This window comes from Arachis hypogaea, chromosome 12, assembly GCF_003086295.3.
Source record: "Arachis hypogaea cultivar Tifrunner chromosome 12, arahy.Tifrunner.gnm2.J5K5, whole genome shotgun sequence".
Lineage (NCBI taxonomy): Eukaryota > Viridiplantae > Streptophyta > Magnoliopsida > Fabales > Fabaceae > Arachis > Arachis hypogaea.
In genome coordinates, this window is record NC_092047.1 from 3,443,988 (window position 1) to 3,461,730 (window position 17,743).

The following is a 17,743-nucleotide window of genomic DNA, read 5'->3' on the forward strand; positions in this document are numbered from 1 at the left end:
GACTCAATTGAATACACTAACAACTAGGTGAACCAAAACGAGCAAGCCCACTGAACTGAACAAGATTCATGTGGCGAATAAAACGAGATAAATATTTAATCAGCATGAAAAATATTTCTTCATGTACAAGGATTCAAATGAACACACTAACAATTGCAACTAGGAGAAATAAATTAATTATAACCTAAAACACAAGCTTATTTAGTTAGCAATGTATTTTAGAAGCATCTGAAACAAAATTTTAGGAGAAAATTTTTGTTTAATTTACCAATGTGTCCGTTGCTTCCTCTGAAATTCGGTCAAGCATCATCTTCTTTGTCCAATGGGCCACCCACGGTGGCGGGGGAGCATCAGGTCCATACAAGCGAGGGAACTTGGTCTCATGGAAGTAAATCAGCATCAAAACGAAACACAGCCATCAACGGACTATTTCTTTCCCTTTCTCTTATTTTTGATTCCCTTCCTCAAGAAGCTGAGCATATGTTTTGCCCAATCCCATTCTTGGATGTTGTCCACATGAAACATAGGCGGCTTATGGATCGGAGAGGCCATGCTTATCGTAGTCGGTAGCAAGAAGCACCTCTATATAAAGACGACAAAAGTCCTCCAAAATTTTTGCCGGTTCTCCTCCCCTTCAATACTCATATCCAGGACAGACTTCGTCAAAGTCGCCAACGTAACATTTTTTAGGCTGTCAAATATTGCCTTGTCTTCTGGATTAAGTTTGCCGTAATCAACCTTTTCAAGAAAACGATTCCCTACAATATTTTAATAGCAACAAATCAACCAAAAAGGCTCCGTTTAATTTTCTGTTCACCAATGAACCGAAAATAAGTAGGAAGTAGAAAGTGTATTACCGCCATTGATTATGCCCAGCGCATCTGCTACCTTGGCAGGAGTTATGTATATTTTTCTATGGAGAGTTTTCAGGCATCCATCATACTCATCATAACAATCAATCAATTCTCTCAAGAGGGCGTGAGACATTCATTTCCGGAATATGTGCCAGGACACCGAATCCCATTTCTTCAACTATATCTTTCTTTTCCTGACTCATATTCTTGAACACTATTGCTATTGCCTTTGTTTGGCATCTGCAATCATGAGTTTTCTGCAAGTTTTCAAACAGAATGTGATGATATATTTATAATACAAAATAGATATTATTCAAATGAAAGTGGATAAATATATTTAATGTGCTTACGTTATAGCGCGGCTTCTCCTTCTTTGTCACCATTGTCTTCTTGAGTTTTGCTGTAATAAAAAAATTTGGTTAATACTTCACTCAATACACCGACATGCACAAGCATGCATATCTTAATCAAGTCAATGAAAATGTCCTAGCCCACTAAATCAAACCCCTTGATGCACTGAATAAAACATGATAAATAATGAAACAGCTAGAAAAGCCCTAGTTTCACTCACATACACTATCCATTGAACTAAATAAAAATTAAAACAAATTTCATTCAAAGCCTAGTTACACTGTAAAAATACAATAAGAAAAACCCTAAACCCTGAACACAGTAAATATCAAGTGAATGAAAATCACTAAGCCCACCGAACTGAACAACATTCATGTGGTGAATAAATCGTTATAAACTTTGAATCATCAAGAATAATATTTCTCCATGTAAAAGAAGTCAACTAAACAGAGTAACAAGCAAGTTCAAGTTTACATACACTATCTACTCACTTACACTATCGACTAAACTGAATGAAAATAAGAACAAATTTTATTCAAAGCCCTAGTTACACTGTAAAAATACAATAAGAAGAACCCTAAACCCTGAACACACTAAATATCAAGAGAATGAAAATTCTCAAGCCCACCGAACCGAACAACATTCATGTGGTGAATAAATCGTTATAAACTTTGAATCATCAAGAATAGCATTTCTCCCTGCAAAAGAAGTCAACTGAATAGAGTAACAAGCAAGTTCAAATTTACATACACTATCTACTCATATACATTATCCACTGAACTGAATAAAAATAAGAACAAATTTTATTCAAAGCCCTAGTTACATTGTAAAAATGCAATCAAAAGAACCCTAAACCCTGAATACAGTAAATATCAACTGAATGAAAATCCTCAAACCCACCGAACCGAACAATATTCATGTGGTGAATAAATCGTTATAAACTTTGAATCATCAAGAATAGTATTTCTTCATGCAAAAGAAGTCAACTGAATAGAGTAACAAGCAAGTTCAAATTTACATACACTATCTACTCATATACACTATCCACTGAACTGAATAAAAATAAGAACAAATTTTATTCAAAGCCCTAGTTACATTGTAAAAATGCAATCAGAAGAACCCTAAACCCTGAATACAGTAAATATCAAGTGCATGAAAATCACCAAGCCCATCGAAACGAACAACATTCATGTGGTGAATAAATCGTTATAAACTTTCAATCATCAAAAATAGTATTTCTCCATGCAAAAGGAGTCAAATGAACAGAGTAACCAGCAAGTTCAAATCTACATACACTATCTACTCACTTACACCATCCGCTAAACTGAATGAAAATAAGAACAAATTTCATTCAAAGTCCTAGTTACACTGTAAAAATGTAATCAGAATACGTCGATCTACTAAATGAAGCAAATCAATCCAGTAAACTTAAAATGCAACTAAGAGAAACACTATATTGGATGATTTCAAATGATCAGTAGTTTTTGTCATACCTTTGTTAGTCTCTATTGCTGTTTTCGTTCGTTTTTGTTTATTCCTTACAAAATTTTTTCGCAATTCATCTCTAGTAGTATTTTTTGCAGAAAACTTGAGTGAAGTTTGAGTGATTTTGAGAGAGATTCGAAGAGAATGAGTGGTTACGTATTAAAAAAGAAGTAACATTTTTTCATAATGAAACGCAAATAAAAAACGAAGAGTTTTGTATGTCTTTGGCGCGTAGAATCACACTTCATTAATGTTGGTAAGTGAATTTGGGTTTAAACCAACTTGAATAACTTGAATACACATTTAGCATGACTGTGTAATATATTAAGCTAACTCTATACTTACAGGGTACGCAGTGGAAATAATACTCCGTACTCCGTAGTGCATAGAGCCATAAAATACGTGCTTGCGGTCAATAACAAAACCAAATTGATTGAGTAATGTAATATATCATTTTGGTACATTTCCCCATGCACTTTTTATTTATATGTTATAACTAGATTTAGACACACGGAGTATGCATAAATTAAAATTATAAATTTTTATAAATATTTTTTAAATATTAAAATATAGATAACTTTTTATTGTATAATTAATTATAAAATGACTTATATAATTTTTAAAATAAAAAATTATATCATAATAAATTCTATAATTCTATAATAATAATATAATAAAAACTAATTCTATCAATTTATTTTATATATATATATATCAGAGTATTTATTTTATCAAATGTTTAAATTTGTAAATCATATTTTTCTTGCATAGTCATATGAAGAATTGATCTTTATATTATTATAAAATCATAGTTAAAATGAATAAACAAAATTTGTCATATATAATATCTTTTAGCTATTTTTTATATATTGTTGTGTTGATTAATTTTGTACTTATAAGATATAACATCGAACAAATTCATAAAAAGCAATTACAAAAAGGGTTATGAAATAAGTATTATTTAAAAGTCCTTAAAATATAATTAATTGAAATAATTAGTGGAAAAGGTATTGTTCTTGCTTGTGAAATAGAGGTATCAACAGAGCTTATGTGCTTTGAGGCTGATCGTCCGATCCTTGAATTCTGAGCTTTTCTTTTCTAGTGTGACGTGAATAACGCGAACAAATGAGGGGGGAGTATACCTGCAAAGGCACTCCAAAGCTTAAGTCAGTATATTGTGCTATATCTCACTTACCGAAGAAAATACTTTACCTGGCTTTTATATGGTAGACTGCTCGGCTGTTACGTCTTTAGTGTTTAAAGTCGGTTACAAAAAGGTAGGTAACGTCCCTTGATTGTGTTACCGTTTTGTCGTCGGTTATAACGGAGCATTTATCTGACCGAGTTATGGCTCATGAATGGAGGAGCTATAACGGACCATGCCGAGTTATAGCTCGTTTATGACGACCATATCATAGCCCAAAAGCTTGGCCTGTGGAGAGTTTTTAATGAAGCAAGTTGAGCTTCTTTGAGGAGTTATAACTCGGTTGGATAGGTTATTGAATGAGCCCCCAGTTCAACGTACTTCATTAAAAAAGTATTGTTTGATATGACATGGGGAGTTGTGGCGTTGTTTTGGGGAGGAGAGAGAGAGAGTTTAATGGGAGCATTAAAGGCTTGTTGCCTTTCCAATGTAGTTTGTGGTTTTAGATTTTAATGGGAAACAGTTTCAGTATTCGAACCGTTTGTTGGGTTACTGCTAGAAGTTAACTCTAGTTTCTTTTGGTGTTTGGGTTTTTCAATTTTGGTAACAGAATGAGCAAAAGAGGTATGTTCACTTTGTCTCTTCGCTTCTGAATTATTTTCTCTTTCTCTTTTCTCTTCTTCTGTTCTTGTTCTCTTCTGTTGTTCTTGTTGTTGTTTTCTAATGGGGTTGGAGAAGGATAAAAAAGGTGAGATTGATTGGTCTTATGACTGGGTTGGTGAGGATGTGAAATCTCGAATCTCTCTGTTTCGTGATGAATCTGCGGTGAAGGAGGTGAACTTAGCAAGAGTCGTTAGGGCTGGTTCTGGGGTTCAGATTGAGTTGCTTTCATGTAGTAACGATGATAGGGTGTATCATCGATGGCAGGGTTTCGAGTTCCTCTACATGCATAGCTGTGTGCTTAAGGAGTTGAGGGTGAAATTGCCATTTACAAAATTTGAGTGCCAAGTTCTGAAACAGTTGAACTGTGCTGCGTCTTAGCTTCATCCTAATGGCTGGGTGTTTCTGCGCTCCTTTGAGATTTTGATGGAATATCTTGAGGAGACGCCTACGGTTGATTTGTTCTTTTCTTTATTTCAAGCAAAGGGGGTGTGGAAAGGGGGTTGGATAAATTTCAATAGCACCCCTGGGTTCGCTATTTTTAGGTTGTATAAATGTATCTTAAGGTTAGGAGTGTAGAAAACGATTTTCCTTTTTATGTTGATGAGAATCTGGCCGAGAAGTTTCCTTTGTGGTGGTGTTCGGAACCGCAAAACATACTCGGTCCTGAAGTAATTTCGCCAAGGAATGTGTGTTTGATTGAGTTTTTGGTTGAGGGTATTGACCGTAAGGATCTTATATCTATGTATGAGTTACTCAAATGGGAAGATGATAAAGAGGCAGTGATAAATTACCTGGGTGAGTTTGGGATATTTGTTGTTTTTGTATTAACTTTGTATGGGTTTCTGATGTGTTCTTGTGTTTGTATTGCAGGTGGGAAGTACCCTGGGGTCTCGATTGCTTCTTTGAGGTCACGCTTTAAAAGTAAGAATTTGGAAAAGGAGGTTTCATCGTCGAACCGTGAGAAAGTGGCAACGCCTGGGGAGGTTGTTCAGCCTCATCAGGGGCGTAGGAAGGTAATTGTGAGAAAAAGGAAGTCGGGGGTGGTGGATTTGTCCGATGAGTCTAGTGGGAAGGAAGAAAAAGTGTCTCTGGAGAAGATTCGGGCTTTTGTTGGGAATCAGAAAAAACTTCATGAGATGTCCAAGCTTAGTGAGGGTGTTTCTGTGTGGGGAAAAGAGTATCCTTACATGGCTGTTGTAGACGAACATTGTCAATCTGAGGCTAATGTTTCTCTTGCAAAAGAGGTTGGTGAAGTAGCTATTGGGCAATATATGCAGGTAAGGTCTTTCCTTTGGTTTAGGTTTTATCCTAGTTAGGGGGGTTTTATGTATTTTTGCTTTCTTTGTTGTTTATGTTTTGCAGGTTGTTGGGTTGAGGTTGGCCAGCTTGGGGCGGAGCCAGAAGCTGAGGCATAAGAAAGTGGTAGAGAAAAGGATGAATTTCTGGTGATGAAAGAAGAATTAAGAAAGAGCAAGAATGTTGTTTCTGAGCTGCAGAGTAAGTTGGCTGATACTGAAAAGTCGCTGAAGGAGACTAAGGATAGCTATGCTAAGGATGTTGAGGACTTGAAGAAAAAAGAAGCTGATTTGGCGAGCATGGAAACTCGGCTGATTGATGTTACTGCTCGGCTGAAGGAGATGGAGAAGAAGAAGAAGAGTGATGAAATTTTGGATTCGTTTGTAGAGGGTTTTGAAAGGGCGGCCTTACAGGCGAATTTTATTGCTCTAGGTGTCGATTTTTTTAAGTTGGATCCTAGTAAGATCGTCCGAGATGGGAAGATGGTTGAGGATGATGGTGTTGCCGAAGATGAGGCAGAGAATATTTAGTATTTTAATGTAGTTTTGTTTTGGTAAAATGTTTTTATGTTTTGATGGATAATGTAATTGATGATACATTATTGACAGTAACTATTTTGGAGGTCATTAATAGAGTTTGTTTGACCTTATCTATATTCGTTTTTGATTTGTGCTGAGTTGTTTGATCGGCTGTTTGTGCGATTGATAGGAATTCAGTTAAGAACATTCCATGTAGTGTTTGCCGAATATGCTTGGTTCGAATGTTAGACAAAGATGTTTGTCATTTTGAGGTTTGATCATAGATGAAATCGTGCCAAGCATTGTTGATTGTAAAAGCAAACGTGATAATGTGACACAGTTTGTATAAAATGAGATAGGTTCATTACATATAATAGAATTGGTAGTCCCTTGGTTACAAAGGTTCAGGTAGGCTAGCCTCGTTAAAACCTCTCCAAGCAAAACCCATTGGGAAAAATCTTGGTAGTAGGAAAAAGAGTACAAGCCTGTCCCTGATGTTTAACTGTAAAATTTCTTTAATGAGGAAATATTCTAGGTGTTAGGTAGTATTGTACCATTCATGGATGCTAGTCTATATGCTCCGTTGCCGAGGACTTCTATAACTCGGTAGGGGTCGTCCCAGTTTGCTGCGAGCTTTCCATGGGATGGAGGTCGGCGAGCTGTTTCCGTCTTTCGAAGAACTAAGTCGCCAATTTGGAATGATCGGTTTCTGACCGATTTGTTATGTCGTCGGGCGATTGCTTGCTGAGCCACGCGTTGTCGCAGTGTGGCTGTTTCCCTTATTTCTTCGATGAGATCCAGCTCGGCTCGCCGGGCTTCATCCTGATTGCTGAGTTGAGTTCGGACCGAGCTGTGTGAGACTTCTAAGGGTATCATAGCTTCAGAGCCATATACTAGGCGAAATGGTGTCTCCTTTGTTGATGACTGAGGTGTTGTGTTGTAACCCCAAAGGATTTCTGGTATAAGTTCGGCCCAAAGTCCTTTGGCATCATCTAACTTCTTCTTTAAGGCATGTAGTATGATCTTGTTCGCTGCTTCTGCTAGCCCGTTTGTCTGAGGATGTTCAACGGAAGAAAAATGTTGTTTGACCTTAAGGTTCTGCAAAAAGGATTGAAATTTATGGTCGGCAAACTGGCGACTATTGTCAGTGATGATATGATAGGGAATGCCGAATCGGCAAATAATATTCTTCCAAGTAAGGGAAATTATTTGTTGTGATGTGATTCTGGCTAAAGGTTGGGCTTCCAACCACTTTGAGAAATAATCAATTGCAACCAATAAAAATTTTACCTGCCCCGGTGCCGTTGGGAATGGACCAAGGATGTCTAGTCCCCATTGATAGAAAGGCCAACTTACGTCGGAATAATGTAGTTGTTCGGCAGGGAGATGTATGAGTGGTGTATGTTTCTGACAGTTTTCACAAGTCTAAACTTTAGTCTTGCTATCATGTTGTAAGGTTGGCCAAAAGAAACCTGCGCGGAGTATTTTTTAGGCTAGGCTCCGAGCTCCTGTGTGTGTTCCGCAAATGCCCTCATGTGCTTCTGACAGGGCTAGGTCGGCTTCATCTTTGTTGAGACATTTTAGTAGCGGCCGAGTATATCCTCGGTGGTATGAAGTTTCGTTGATCAATGTAAAGAACGATGCTTGTCTTCGGAATCTTTTTGTGTTGCCGACCTTATTTGGTATTTGACATGTTTTCAGATATTGTATGTAATCGTCCTACCAACCCTGTTCCTGTGTGACACTTAGTACATCTGTTAGACTTACACTTGGTGATGTAATAGTGGATTGGTACAGTGTGGATAAGTCGGATTGTGTGCTGCCGAGTTTAGATAAGATATCGGTTCTTTGGTTTTGTTCTCGTGGGATGTGTTGAATTTCAAAATTTGAAAACTTTGAGATCAAATCTTTTACTAATAATAAGTATTTAGAAAGGAGAGGATCCCTTACTTGAAAGTGGTCGCTTACCTGTTGTAGGACCAATAAGGAGTCAAAGTATACCTTTAGAGTGGAAATGCGGAGGTCTAAGCAAAGGCGGAGTCCTGCAACGAGGGCCTCATATTCGGATTGATTGTTGCTAGCTTTGAAGGATAGGTGCAATGAGTGTTCTAGAATAAAGCCATCATCGGACTGTAGACGTATTCCGGCACCACAACCCTCGGTGTTAGATGAGCCGTCGACGTATAAGCTCCATTGTTTTGTATGATCGTCTTCTGAAGGGATAGTTAGTTCTGCAATGAAGTCTGCTAAAAATTGGGACTTAATCGGCCCTCTTGATTGGTACCTTATGTCGAATTCTGACAATTCTATTGACCATTTAATAAGTCTTCCGGCGATTTCTAGTTTATGTAACACTTGGCGTAATGGGTGATCAGTCTTCACATGGACAACATGACTTTGGAAGTAAGGTCAGAGTCTTCTTGCTGAGAAAACTAGTGCTAAAGCCAGCTTTTCAATTCTCAGGTAATTGAGCTTGGCATGTTGAAGAGTTTTGCTGACAAAGTATACTGGATATTGAGTTTTGTCCCTTTCTGTAACAAGAGCAAAGCTTATAGCCCAATCAGTTACTGATAAATACAGGAATAAGTCTTCCCCTTGATGGAGTTTCTGTAAGATCGGTGGTTAGGAGAGAATAGTTTTTAGTGTTTGAAAAGCTCTCTCGCAATCGTCGTTCCAGTGAAATTTGTTTTTCTTTTTTATCGTTCGGAAAAAAGGAGTGGATTTTGAAGCTAAGCATGGAACAAATCTGGATAGTGCAGCCAGTCTTCCGGTGAGGCGTTGGACTTCCTTTACGGTTTTTGGGCTTGTCATTTCCAGAACTACTCGGCATTTGTCTGGATTCACCTCAATGCCCTTGTTTGTCAGTGAAAAACCTAAGAATTTACCTCCCTGAACTGCGAAGGCGCACTTTTCTGGGTTTAGACGCATGTTGTAGTTGCGAATTTGCCCGAAAATCTCTGATAAGTCGTCAATATGGTTTTTTCCGAGCTGTGTCTTGGCGACCATGTCGTCGACATACACTTCGATGTTTCTGTCGATTTGTTTTGCGAAGACTTTGTCCATAAGTCCCTGGTAGGTTGCTCCTGCATTCTTTAGTCCAAAGGGCATAACTTTATAGCAGTAGTTACCGAATTCAGTAATAAATGCCATTTTATTTTGATCAGAGGGATGCATGAGGATTTGATTATAACCCGAATAAGCATCCATGAAACTCAAGGTAGCATAACCGGAAGCGTTATCTACCAAAGAATCTATGGATGGTAAAGGGTAAGAATCTTTCGGGCAGGCTTTGTTTAAATCAGTAAAGTCGACGCACATGCGCCACTTACCATTTTGTTTCCTTACCATTACCACATTTGCTAGCCAGGTAGTAAATCTGATTTCCTTGATGAACTCTGCATTGATCAGCTTTTGAGTTTCTTCTAATGATGCTTTTTTCTTTTCTTCGCCGAGGTTCCGTTTCTTCTGTTGTACTGGTCGTGCAGACGGGTTTATTGCTAATTTGTGGCTGATTATCTGTGGATCGATGCCGGGCATGTCGGAAGGTGTCCATGCGAAGAGGTCGGCTTGTGTTTGTAAAAAGGTGGTGATGGCTTTTAGTTCAGCATCGTCTAGGGATATACCTACATAAGTAAATTTGTTAGGATTATTATGAAAATATACTTTCTGTAAGTCTCCAGATGGTGTAGGTCGCTCCAGAAAGTCGGCTCGTGGGTCAAGGTCGGCTAATGCCGAGTTGTTTGCTGCGTGGTGTAGGTTGTTGACTTGTTGTTTGAAATGGGTTGGTAGCTTCATGCTGATGTTGTAGCATTGGCGCGCCTCTTTATGATCTCCATGGATTGTTACAACCTGGTTATGCTACAAAGGGAACTTGACACACAGGTGAACTGTAGATACAATGGCGCTGAACTTATTCAAGAAAGGTCGGCCTAGTATGAGGTTGTATGGGCTAAAGCAATCAACAACTAAATATTGAATATCACATGTTTTGGAAACATGATGCTCACCCAGTGTGGTTTGTAACCACACTGACCCCAATATTGGTCATCGCTCACCCGAGAACCCCACGAGGAGACCTCCTGTTTGCTGGAGTGCGTTGTCGCTGAGCTTCATTTTTTGGAATGTTGTGTAGAATAGAACGTCGGCGCTGCTTCCTGGATCCAGAAGTACTTTCCTTACCAATAGATCGCCCAATTGAAGGGTGATGACTACAGGGTCATCCAAGTTGTTTATGTTTGAATTAAAGTCGGCGTGTGTGAATGTCACTTGGGGGAGTTGTGTTGTGAGAGTTGCATCAGGACGGGACCCATCTACCGAGCATCTAGCTCGGTATGATCGTTTTCTTGCCGAGCTTGATGATCCTCCGCCGGTGTATCCACCTGAAATACAATTGATTATACCTCGGGGCTTTTCATATTGATTTAGTGTTGTCCTTTCTTTTCCTCGGTGCTGTTGTTCTAATGAATCCTCGTTCCTTGAAGGTGTGGAACATTTTTGAATGTGACCACCGATGTACTTATCGAGGTGGCCTTGCCGAGCTAAACGTTCTAAAAGATCCTTTGCTACCACACAATCATCAGTGGTGTGGCCCTGCTTCTGGTGGAAGGCACAATATTTAGATTTGTCTACATTCTTAGTGTCTTGGTAGGTGCCGGCCTTTCTTGGTGGCTTGATGAGTTTTGAATTTAGAATTTCTTTGATGATGTCCTTCCGTTTAGTGTTAAACTGCATGTAAGAATCAAAGCGAGGTGTTAGTTTAAAACCTTTCTTACTGTTCGGAGTTCTGTCATCGTCTCTGTAGTTCAGTTTGTCAGATTTTCGAGCTTGTCTGAGCTCCTCGATATCGATTTGGCCTTTGGCTTTCTCCCGGAACTCGGCAAGAGTTTTGGGCTTGGCTACCGCAATTATTTCCTGGAACTTCCCAGGTCGGAGGCCGCTCTTGATTGCGTGCAAATGGACTTCGGGATGGAGGTCGGGTATGCTGATGGCGACTTTTGTGAAACGGGTCATATAGTCCTTCAAACTTTCGTTTTGTCCTTGCTTGATTGTATTCAGATATTCAGAATCATGCTGGTATATTGCTGATCCAGCGAAGTGATCTTCAAATAGCTTGGCCAGTTGCTGAAATCGCGAGATAGAACCTGCAGGCAAAGCACACAACCAATCAAGTGCAGGACCGTCTAAATAATTTGGAAAACAGCGGCATAAAATAATATCTGATGCGCCGTTGACGATCATTATTGATCGGAACTTTTTGAGAAACTTCTTTGGGTCTCCGAGCCCATCATAAGGTGTGAGGGTTAGTGGCAAGGTGAATCTCTTTGGCAATTCGAAGTTCATCACTTCTTTTGTGAAGGGTCCCACAAGTTCGTCGGACTCTCCCTTGTGATCTTCGGGTTGAACTTCGTTGGATCGGATAGTCTCCGAGACGTGTAATGGTTGAGAATGATGTTCATTATCTTCTGGTTGCTGATGATGAGTCTCGTCATGTTTTATCCGAACATGATTCAACTCGGCGATTTGAGCAGCTATTATTTGATTTTCATCGCCATCCGTTGATTGGCTTGTTGTAGCTCAGCTATCATCCGCATAAGTTCGGACAGTGAAGGAGGTGGTACGTCAGCCATGGGCGTAAGCAAGGGTAACGGGACCAAAAGAAGAATTTGATTTCCTCGGCCCCACGGTGGGCACCAATTGTTCTTGCTTGTGAAATAGAGGTATCAACTGAGCTTATGCGCTTTGAGGCTGATCGTCCGATCCTTGAATTCCGAGCTTTTCTTTTCTGGTGTGACGTGAATAACGCGAACAAATGAGGGGGGAGTATACCTGCAAAGGCACTCCGAAGCTTAAGTCAGTATATTGTGCTATATCTCACTTACCGAAGAAAATACTTTACCTGGCTTTTATATGGTAGACTGCTCGGCTGTTACGTCTTTAGTGTTTAAAGTCGGTTACAAAAAGGTAGGTAACGTCCCTTGATTGCGTTACCGTTTTGTCGTCGGTTATGACGGAGCATTTATCTGACCGAGTTATGGCTTATGAATGGAAGAGCTATAACGGACCATGCCGAGTTATAGCTCGTTTATGACGACCATATCAGGTATAAAAAAAATTAGCAGTGATAAGAGTTTTATTTTCGTAATTAATTTGAAAAATGAAATGTAAATTTTGTTTATATGTACTTTATCATCTAATATAATACTTTTAGACTAATATATAAGTTCTTCGACGGTGATGCGAATGTTCTTCATAAATAAATTATTGGGACTTTTAAAACCAACTATCCATTTGTTGAATGATGTTCTATGATGTAATTTTGATGTGGTTGTGCCAAAGTTAAAGCAGTTGAAAAGATTTTCGATCATTTATGTGAGAAATTAATATAAATAACTAAATAAGTAACTTAGACAAAATTAGTAGAAAAAGCGGATAAAAGTGTGATTAAGAAAAATTATGAGATAAAAATCTAAATATAAAAGGTTTAGAAATAAAAGCATAAACATTCAAAAGATTAAGAATAAAAATATAAACAAAATAAAATTTAAGAGACAAACTGTAATTATGATAAATTTTAAGAATAAAACTTTAATTATAATAAAATATAGAGATAAGATTGTAAATAAAATAAAATTTAAAGATAAAAATATAAATATGCCATAAAATGATATAATAATCATTTTATAAAAGATTGAGGGTAGAAGAATGACTTTAAAGCTTAAAGGATATAAAAGTCTTTTAAAAAAAATTGAGGACAAACTAGTAATTATAAAGGTTAAAGAACATAAAATTATTTTAGAAAAAATTGAGAATAAAACTATAATTTAAGATAAGAAATGGCTGAATTGGTATTTTTCTAAAAGATTAAAGGTAAAAAAATAAAAGAAAGTGAAACAATAATCCTAAAAGCTTTATGGTAGAACGAATAAGATTAATTAGAATCTTTAACATCGTTGAACGAATGTTTGAATGCACATTGTTTTTCAATTATTAGTGATTTACCTGTTATAACTCGGCTGTAAACTGTGCTATAATTCAGATACTGAAAACTGGTATGCTATAATCCGTTTAGAGGACACTATTTATTCTACTTATTAGCATAAGAGAAATCCACTACGTAACCTAAAAAAAAGAGTTATGCTAGGTGTATATCAAAATCAGTCATGCACTAAAGTTAGTTACTAGTATAAAATACATGCTAAAAATTTAGAATATAAATATATATTAAAAATAAATTAAACTACACATGTGTTTATACACATAAACACTAATAGTTAATTTTAATATATAAATAGTAATTGAAAAAAAAAAACTTTAAACCTTGACTTGACTTCATTGTGTGTGTCTTTTTGTGCAAGTAACCCATAATTCATGTTCTTACTTGACCGAGTTATATCTCTTCCGGCCAGAAAATTACAAAAATCATCTGGAAGAGGACGAGCAATACAAGATCAACCAACCACACGGTGAGGCGAATAGAAATTTTTTTTTTACCCGTGTTTTTTACCTTGACGATGGCGGATGATCAGAAATCTCCAATGTCTTTCGAGCTCACGCGGATGATGACTAATCAATGCATGACTGATGATAATCAACGAATGGCAGATCAACTTGTCGAGCTTATTAATGCCCGGATACCATTGGAAACAACAATAACTATAGTGAGGACACTCAAATAATTCTCAATTATTACCGGAGAGAGTTCTCAATCACCATGTTTTAAAAAGTGACAAAATAAAATAGAGTGTTAGGGACTAATAACTAGGGATGTTCGCGGTGCGGTTTGGTTCGGTTTTAAGAGAAAAAGTCATCCGATTCGAACGCTTAATTTATGTGCGGTGCGGTTGGATGAAATTTTTTTAGAAATCCGATCCGATTCGATCCGATTACAAGCGGTTTGGATCGGTTTGGATTTGCGGTTTTTTAAATAAAAAAAAATAAATACATATAACAAGTCTCAACATCGAATTTTAAATAATCAACAATGACATAACAAGTCTTAACAATATCTTAAAAAACTAACGATAATATAACAATAGAAATAAAATTATAGGTTAATTAAAATAAATAAATAAATAATATTTTGAACATAAAATATTTATTAAATAATAATAATACATGAATAATAGAAAAATGTATAACAAATTGAACATATTATAAGTATAATTGTAAATATAATAATATTATAGCACATTGTGCGGTTTGGATTGGATTGGATCGGTTATGAAAAGTAGATCCGAAATCCGATCCGATCCAGCGGTTTGCAAAAAATAGAATCCAATCAAATCCGAATTAATGCGGTTTTAATTGGTTTTCGGTTTGGATCGGATTGGATGAGCAGTTTAATTTGGATCGGTTTGAATTTGAACACCCCTACTAATAACTTTTGTGATTTGTATCTATCAAGTAATCATCAATGATGTTTTAATGGTATAAAATTTTATTCAATAGTGTGAGACTCATTTTTCTTTTGATAGTTATATGCTGGCCAGAATTTAATAAAATTACTGGCCCGCTCGACTTTTCCAACAAGATAATCAAGACCTCTGACCTTCTTCCTCCCTCCTCCATCTCTTGAGAGTTTTCAGCACTGCTGCATCATAAAAAACCGTCACAGAGGAGCTTGGAGGGGTTCATGTTCTCACTTCCAAGTCTATTTTTAATTAAGAAGAGCGCACAATGCACAAGAACATGGAGATCTTCCGAGAAGACGTGCAACATCTGTGAAACGAATGGGAGCTGAGGACGCTGGTTTTGCTAAGCCTAACATGGCAGGTTATCCTCATCATATGTGGCTCATGGAGGAAGCGTGCCCGTGGTAACTTCATCAGCATCGTGGTTTGGGTAAACATATCTGTCAGCAGATTGGTTAGCCACAGTTTCGCTGGGCACACTTGCCAGAAACCAAGGAGATGTAGGCAAACAAGATAGGAACTACACCCTGCAGGCCATTTGGGCTCCCTTCCTTCTCCTCCATCTCGGAGGTCCTGACACAATCACTGCTTACGCCTTAGAAGACAACACTTTATGGCTACGGCATTTGCTCGGTCTAATTGTCCAAGTTTCCGTGGCTTTTTATATCTACTTAAGATCTTGGAGCACCAGTGCCTTCACTTTTATAGCTATACCAGTGTTTGTTTCTGGGATCATTAAGTATGCAGAACGCACTTGGTTCTGAGATCAGCTAGCCCAGAACAACTTGAAGAATCTTTGCTCTCCGCTCAGTGCATACAACTTCCAAGTCTCAATGACCGTTATGGCAGTCCCCAGCTGGAGTATGTTCACAGAGGATACTACTTGTTTCCTGTGCTCAAGCGTCTCTATGCCAATCTGAGCCTAAGCTTAGCAGAGGGTCTGCGAATCTACCCATTGATGAAAAAGGAATGTGTGGAGAACATTGAGGATTATGAGGAACAGAGTTGTTCCTGTGTGGATAGCCGATTCTGAGGTAGAGCTAGTTGAGTTGCAAGTTCAAGCTCGCCTCTCCTTCCTTCAAGAACGGCAGCGGTGGGCACCTGCAAAGGCACTCCAACGCTCAAGTTAGTAAGAGTGTGAGTAATAGAGATGATATTCAGAGTGAATAACGTACCTCCTTCATGTCAGGAGTAGATATATTTATAGAGTTACTTAGTGAGTCTGATATTGTGGAGCTGTTATTGAGTGGGTGATAACTGCTCTTTAGTGCTCTTCTTTAGAGAGATTTGCGGAGAGATTCCTGTACCCATTTGGGTTGGCACGCAGTTGTTTGATTTAATAGGATAAGTCTGTTAGGAGATCAAAGTACGTACTCTCCACGTACTCCTGAAATATCACGTGTATATTTAGTTTTAATTATATTCCGATTTATAGTTTTACCTTAGCCGAATTATAGCCAACGGACGGAACAAGAGTAATTATGCTTTTAAACTGGTTGAGGTCCAGTTGGGTTTTTTGTATGACTTGCTTTACACAAAATCAGCTACAATTTACTGTCTACGAGGTCTCATTTTCCGCTTCATTAGTGTTTTATGCATAGTGTCTGCTCTAGCTACATGTGTTGTCTTCCATAATGTTCATGTGCATGAGTACTCAAGGGTTGACATTTATATAACATATTGTTTACTTATTGGGGCTATTTTACTCGAGCTTTATGCATTTGTGTCCCTTGTTTTCTCGGATTGAACTTTGAATTGGCTAGTCAACAAACATAGTTCACTGCAGAATTTCATATGCTAGGTTTTGTCTTGTCAGAAAAGGTGGTCAGGGGGTTAGCTCAACACAACTTGTTGAATTTTTGCATGAAGAAGAGGGTAACAAGATGCATTGGAAACAATTTTCTTTTCATGATAGAATTATACTGGCAAAGGACATGGGAAGATGCAGATGCTCAAAGGCTGCGTTTGTTTTTAGAGACAGGGCAGAACATGACACTGAAACGGAGACACTAAAAATTATTTTTTGTGTATTATGTTTGGATACGATGGACAAGACACTAACGTAATGTTTAGTATTATGTTTGGATACACATGGACAAGACTAAAATATTATATGAAATGACTAAAATAGCCCTGTGATTCCAAATTTTCTACCTCAATACAAATTAATTTAATAAAAAATGAGAGTACGTAGGAGTACAGACGGAACTTGAAAAAAATATTTGAAGAGGCAAAAAATTTTAATAAAAAATATATTAGTATTTATATTAAAATAAAATTTATAAATATAATTATTTTATTTTAAAATTTATTATTAATATGTAGGAATACATATGGTTAAGATTAACAAAAAAAATAAATTTGAGTTTGATTAATAAAAAATTTTGTTTAAGTTAATAAGCCAAATTAATTTTAAATAAAAAATTAATTTAAAAAAAAAATCAATTTTTACATGAAAAACAATTAGTTTTTGCATATAAAAATCTATTTTTATTTAAAAAACTATTTTTTTTATCTAAAAACTGATTTTTCTTTAAATTATATAAAATCAATTATAATTTATAAATTATTTTTTAGCATTTTAAAAGATTAATTTTACTTTTGCTAATATTTATCTTTCAAAAGTTTTAAGATTAATTATTTTTGTTATTATTTTTATTACAAATCAAATAATATAATATAAGGTTAAAATGGTATTAAAGTAAAACGATAAAAAGAAAAGAATTATCTACCCCCAATAAAAAATTATACAAGAAGGAGAGAGTACCTGAAAAAGAAAGAGATAGAGGAAAAACAGGAAGAAAAAAGTATCTCTGAACAACGCAATAGGAAAAATAAAAATGGGTAACAGTGAAAAAAAAGGAAAACAAAATTTATAAAATTGTCCATGTCCACTCTTCCAAATTCCGTATCCATCATTGTCCTTCGTGATAAATATGTCCACTGCCCATGTCTCTCTGCTTTCAAAACACTGTTTAAACAAGTGTTGTCCATGTTTCCGTGTCCTGCCGCCCAGTGGCG

At 37.0% G+C, this 17,743-nt stretch overlaps 1 protein-coding gene across 1 annotated transcript; it reads right to left on the reverse strand.

Annotated features, from left to right (window-relative positions):
• Positions 1–6,842: 6,842 nt before the first annotated feature.
• Positions 6,843–11,651, reverse strand: LOC140176571 (uncharacterized). Its single transcript, XM_072208096.1, has 5 exons — positions 10,367–11,651; positions 9,657–9,934; positions 9,197–9,401; positions 8,280–8,650; positions 6,843–7,364 (listed from the first exon to the last, which is right to left on the reverse strand). Exons 1-5 carry the CDS (start codon positions 11,649–11,651, stop codon positions 6,843–6,845), a joined length of 2,661 nt encoding a protein of 886 aa, XP_072064197.1.
• Positions 11,652–17,743: the final 6,092 nt, after the last annotated feature.

Coding starts and splice junctions, on each gene's coding strand:
- LOC140176571 (XM_072208096.1), bottom strand. CDS start 11,651: ATGAACTTCGAATTGCCAAAGAGATTCACCTTGCCACTAACCCTCACA. Junction 9,402..9,656: donor GGCTAGCAAATGTGGTAATG/GTAAGGAAACAA, acceptor TTTGGACTAAAG/AATGCAGGAGCAACCTACCA. Junction 7,365..8,279: donor CCTTATTGGTCCTACAACAG/GTAAGCGACCAC, acceptor GAACATCCTCAG/ACAAACGGGCTAGCAGAAGC.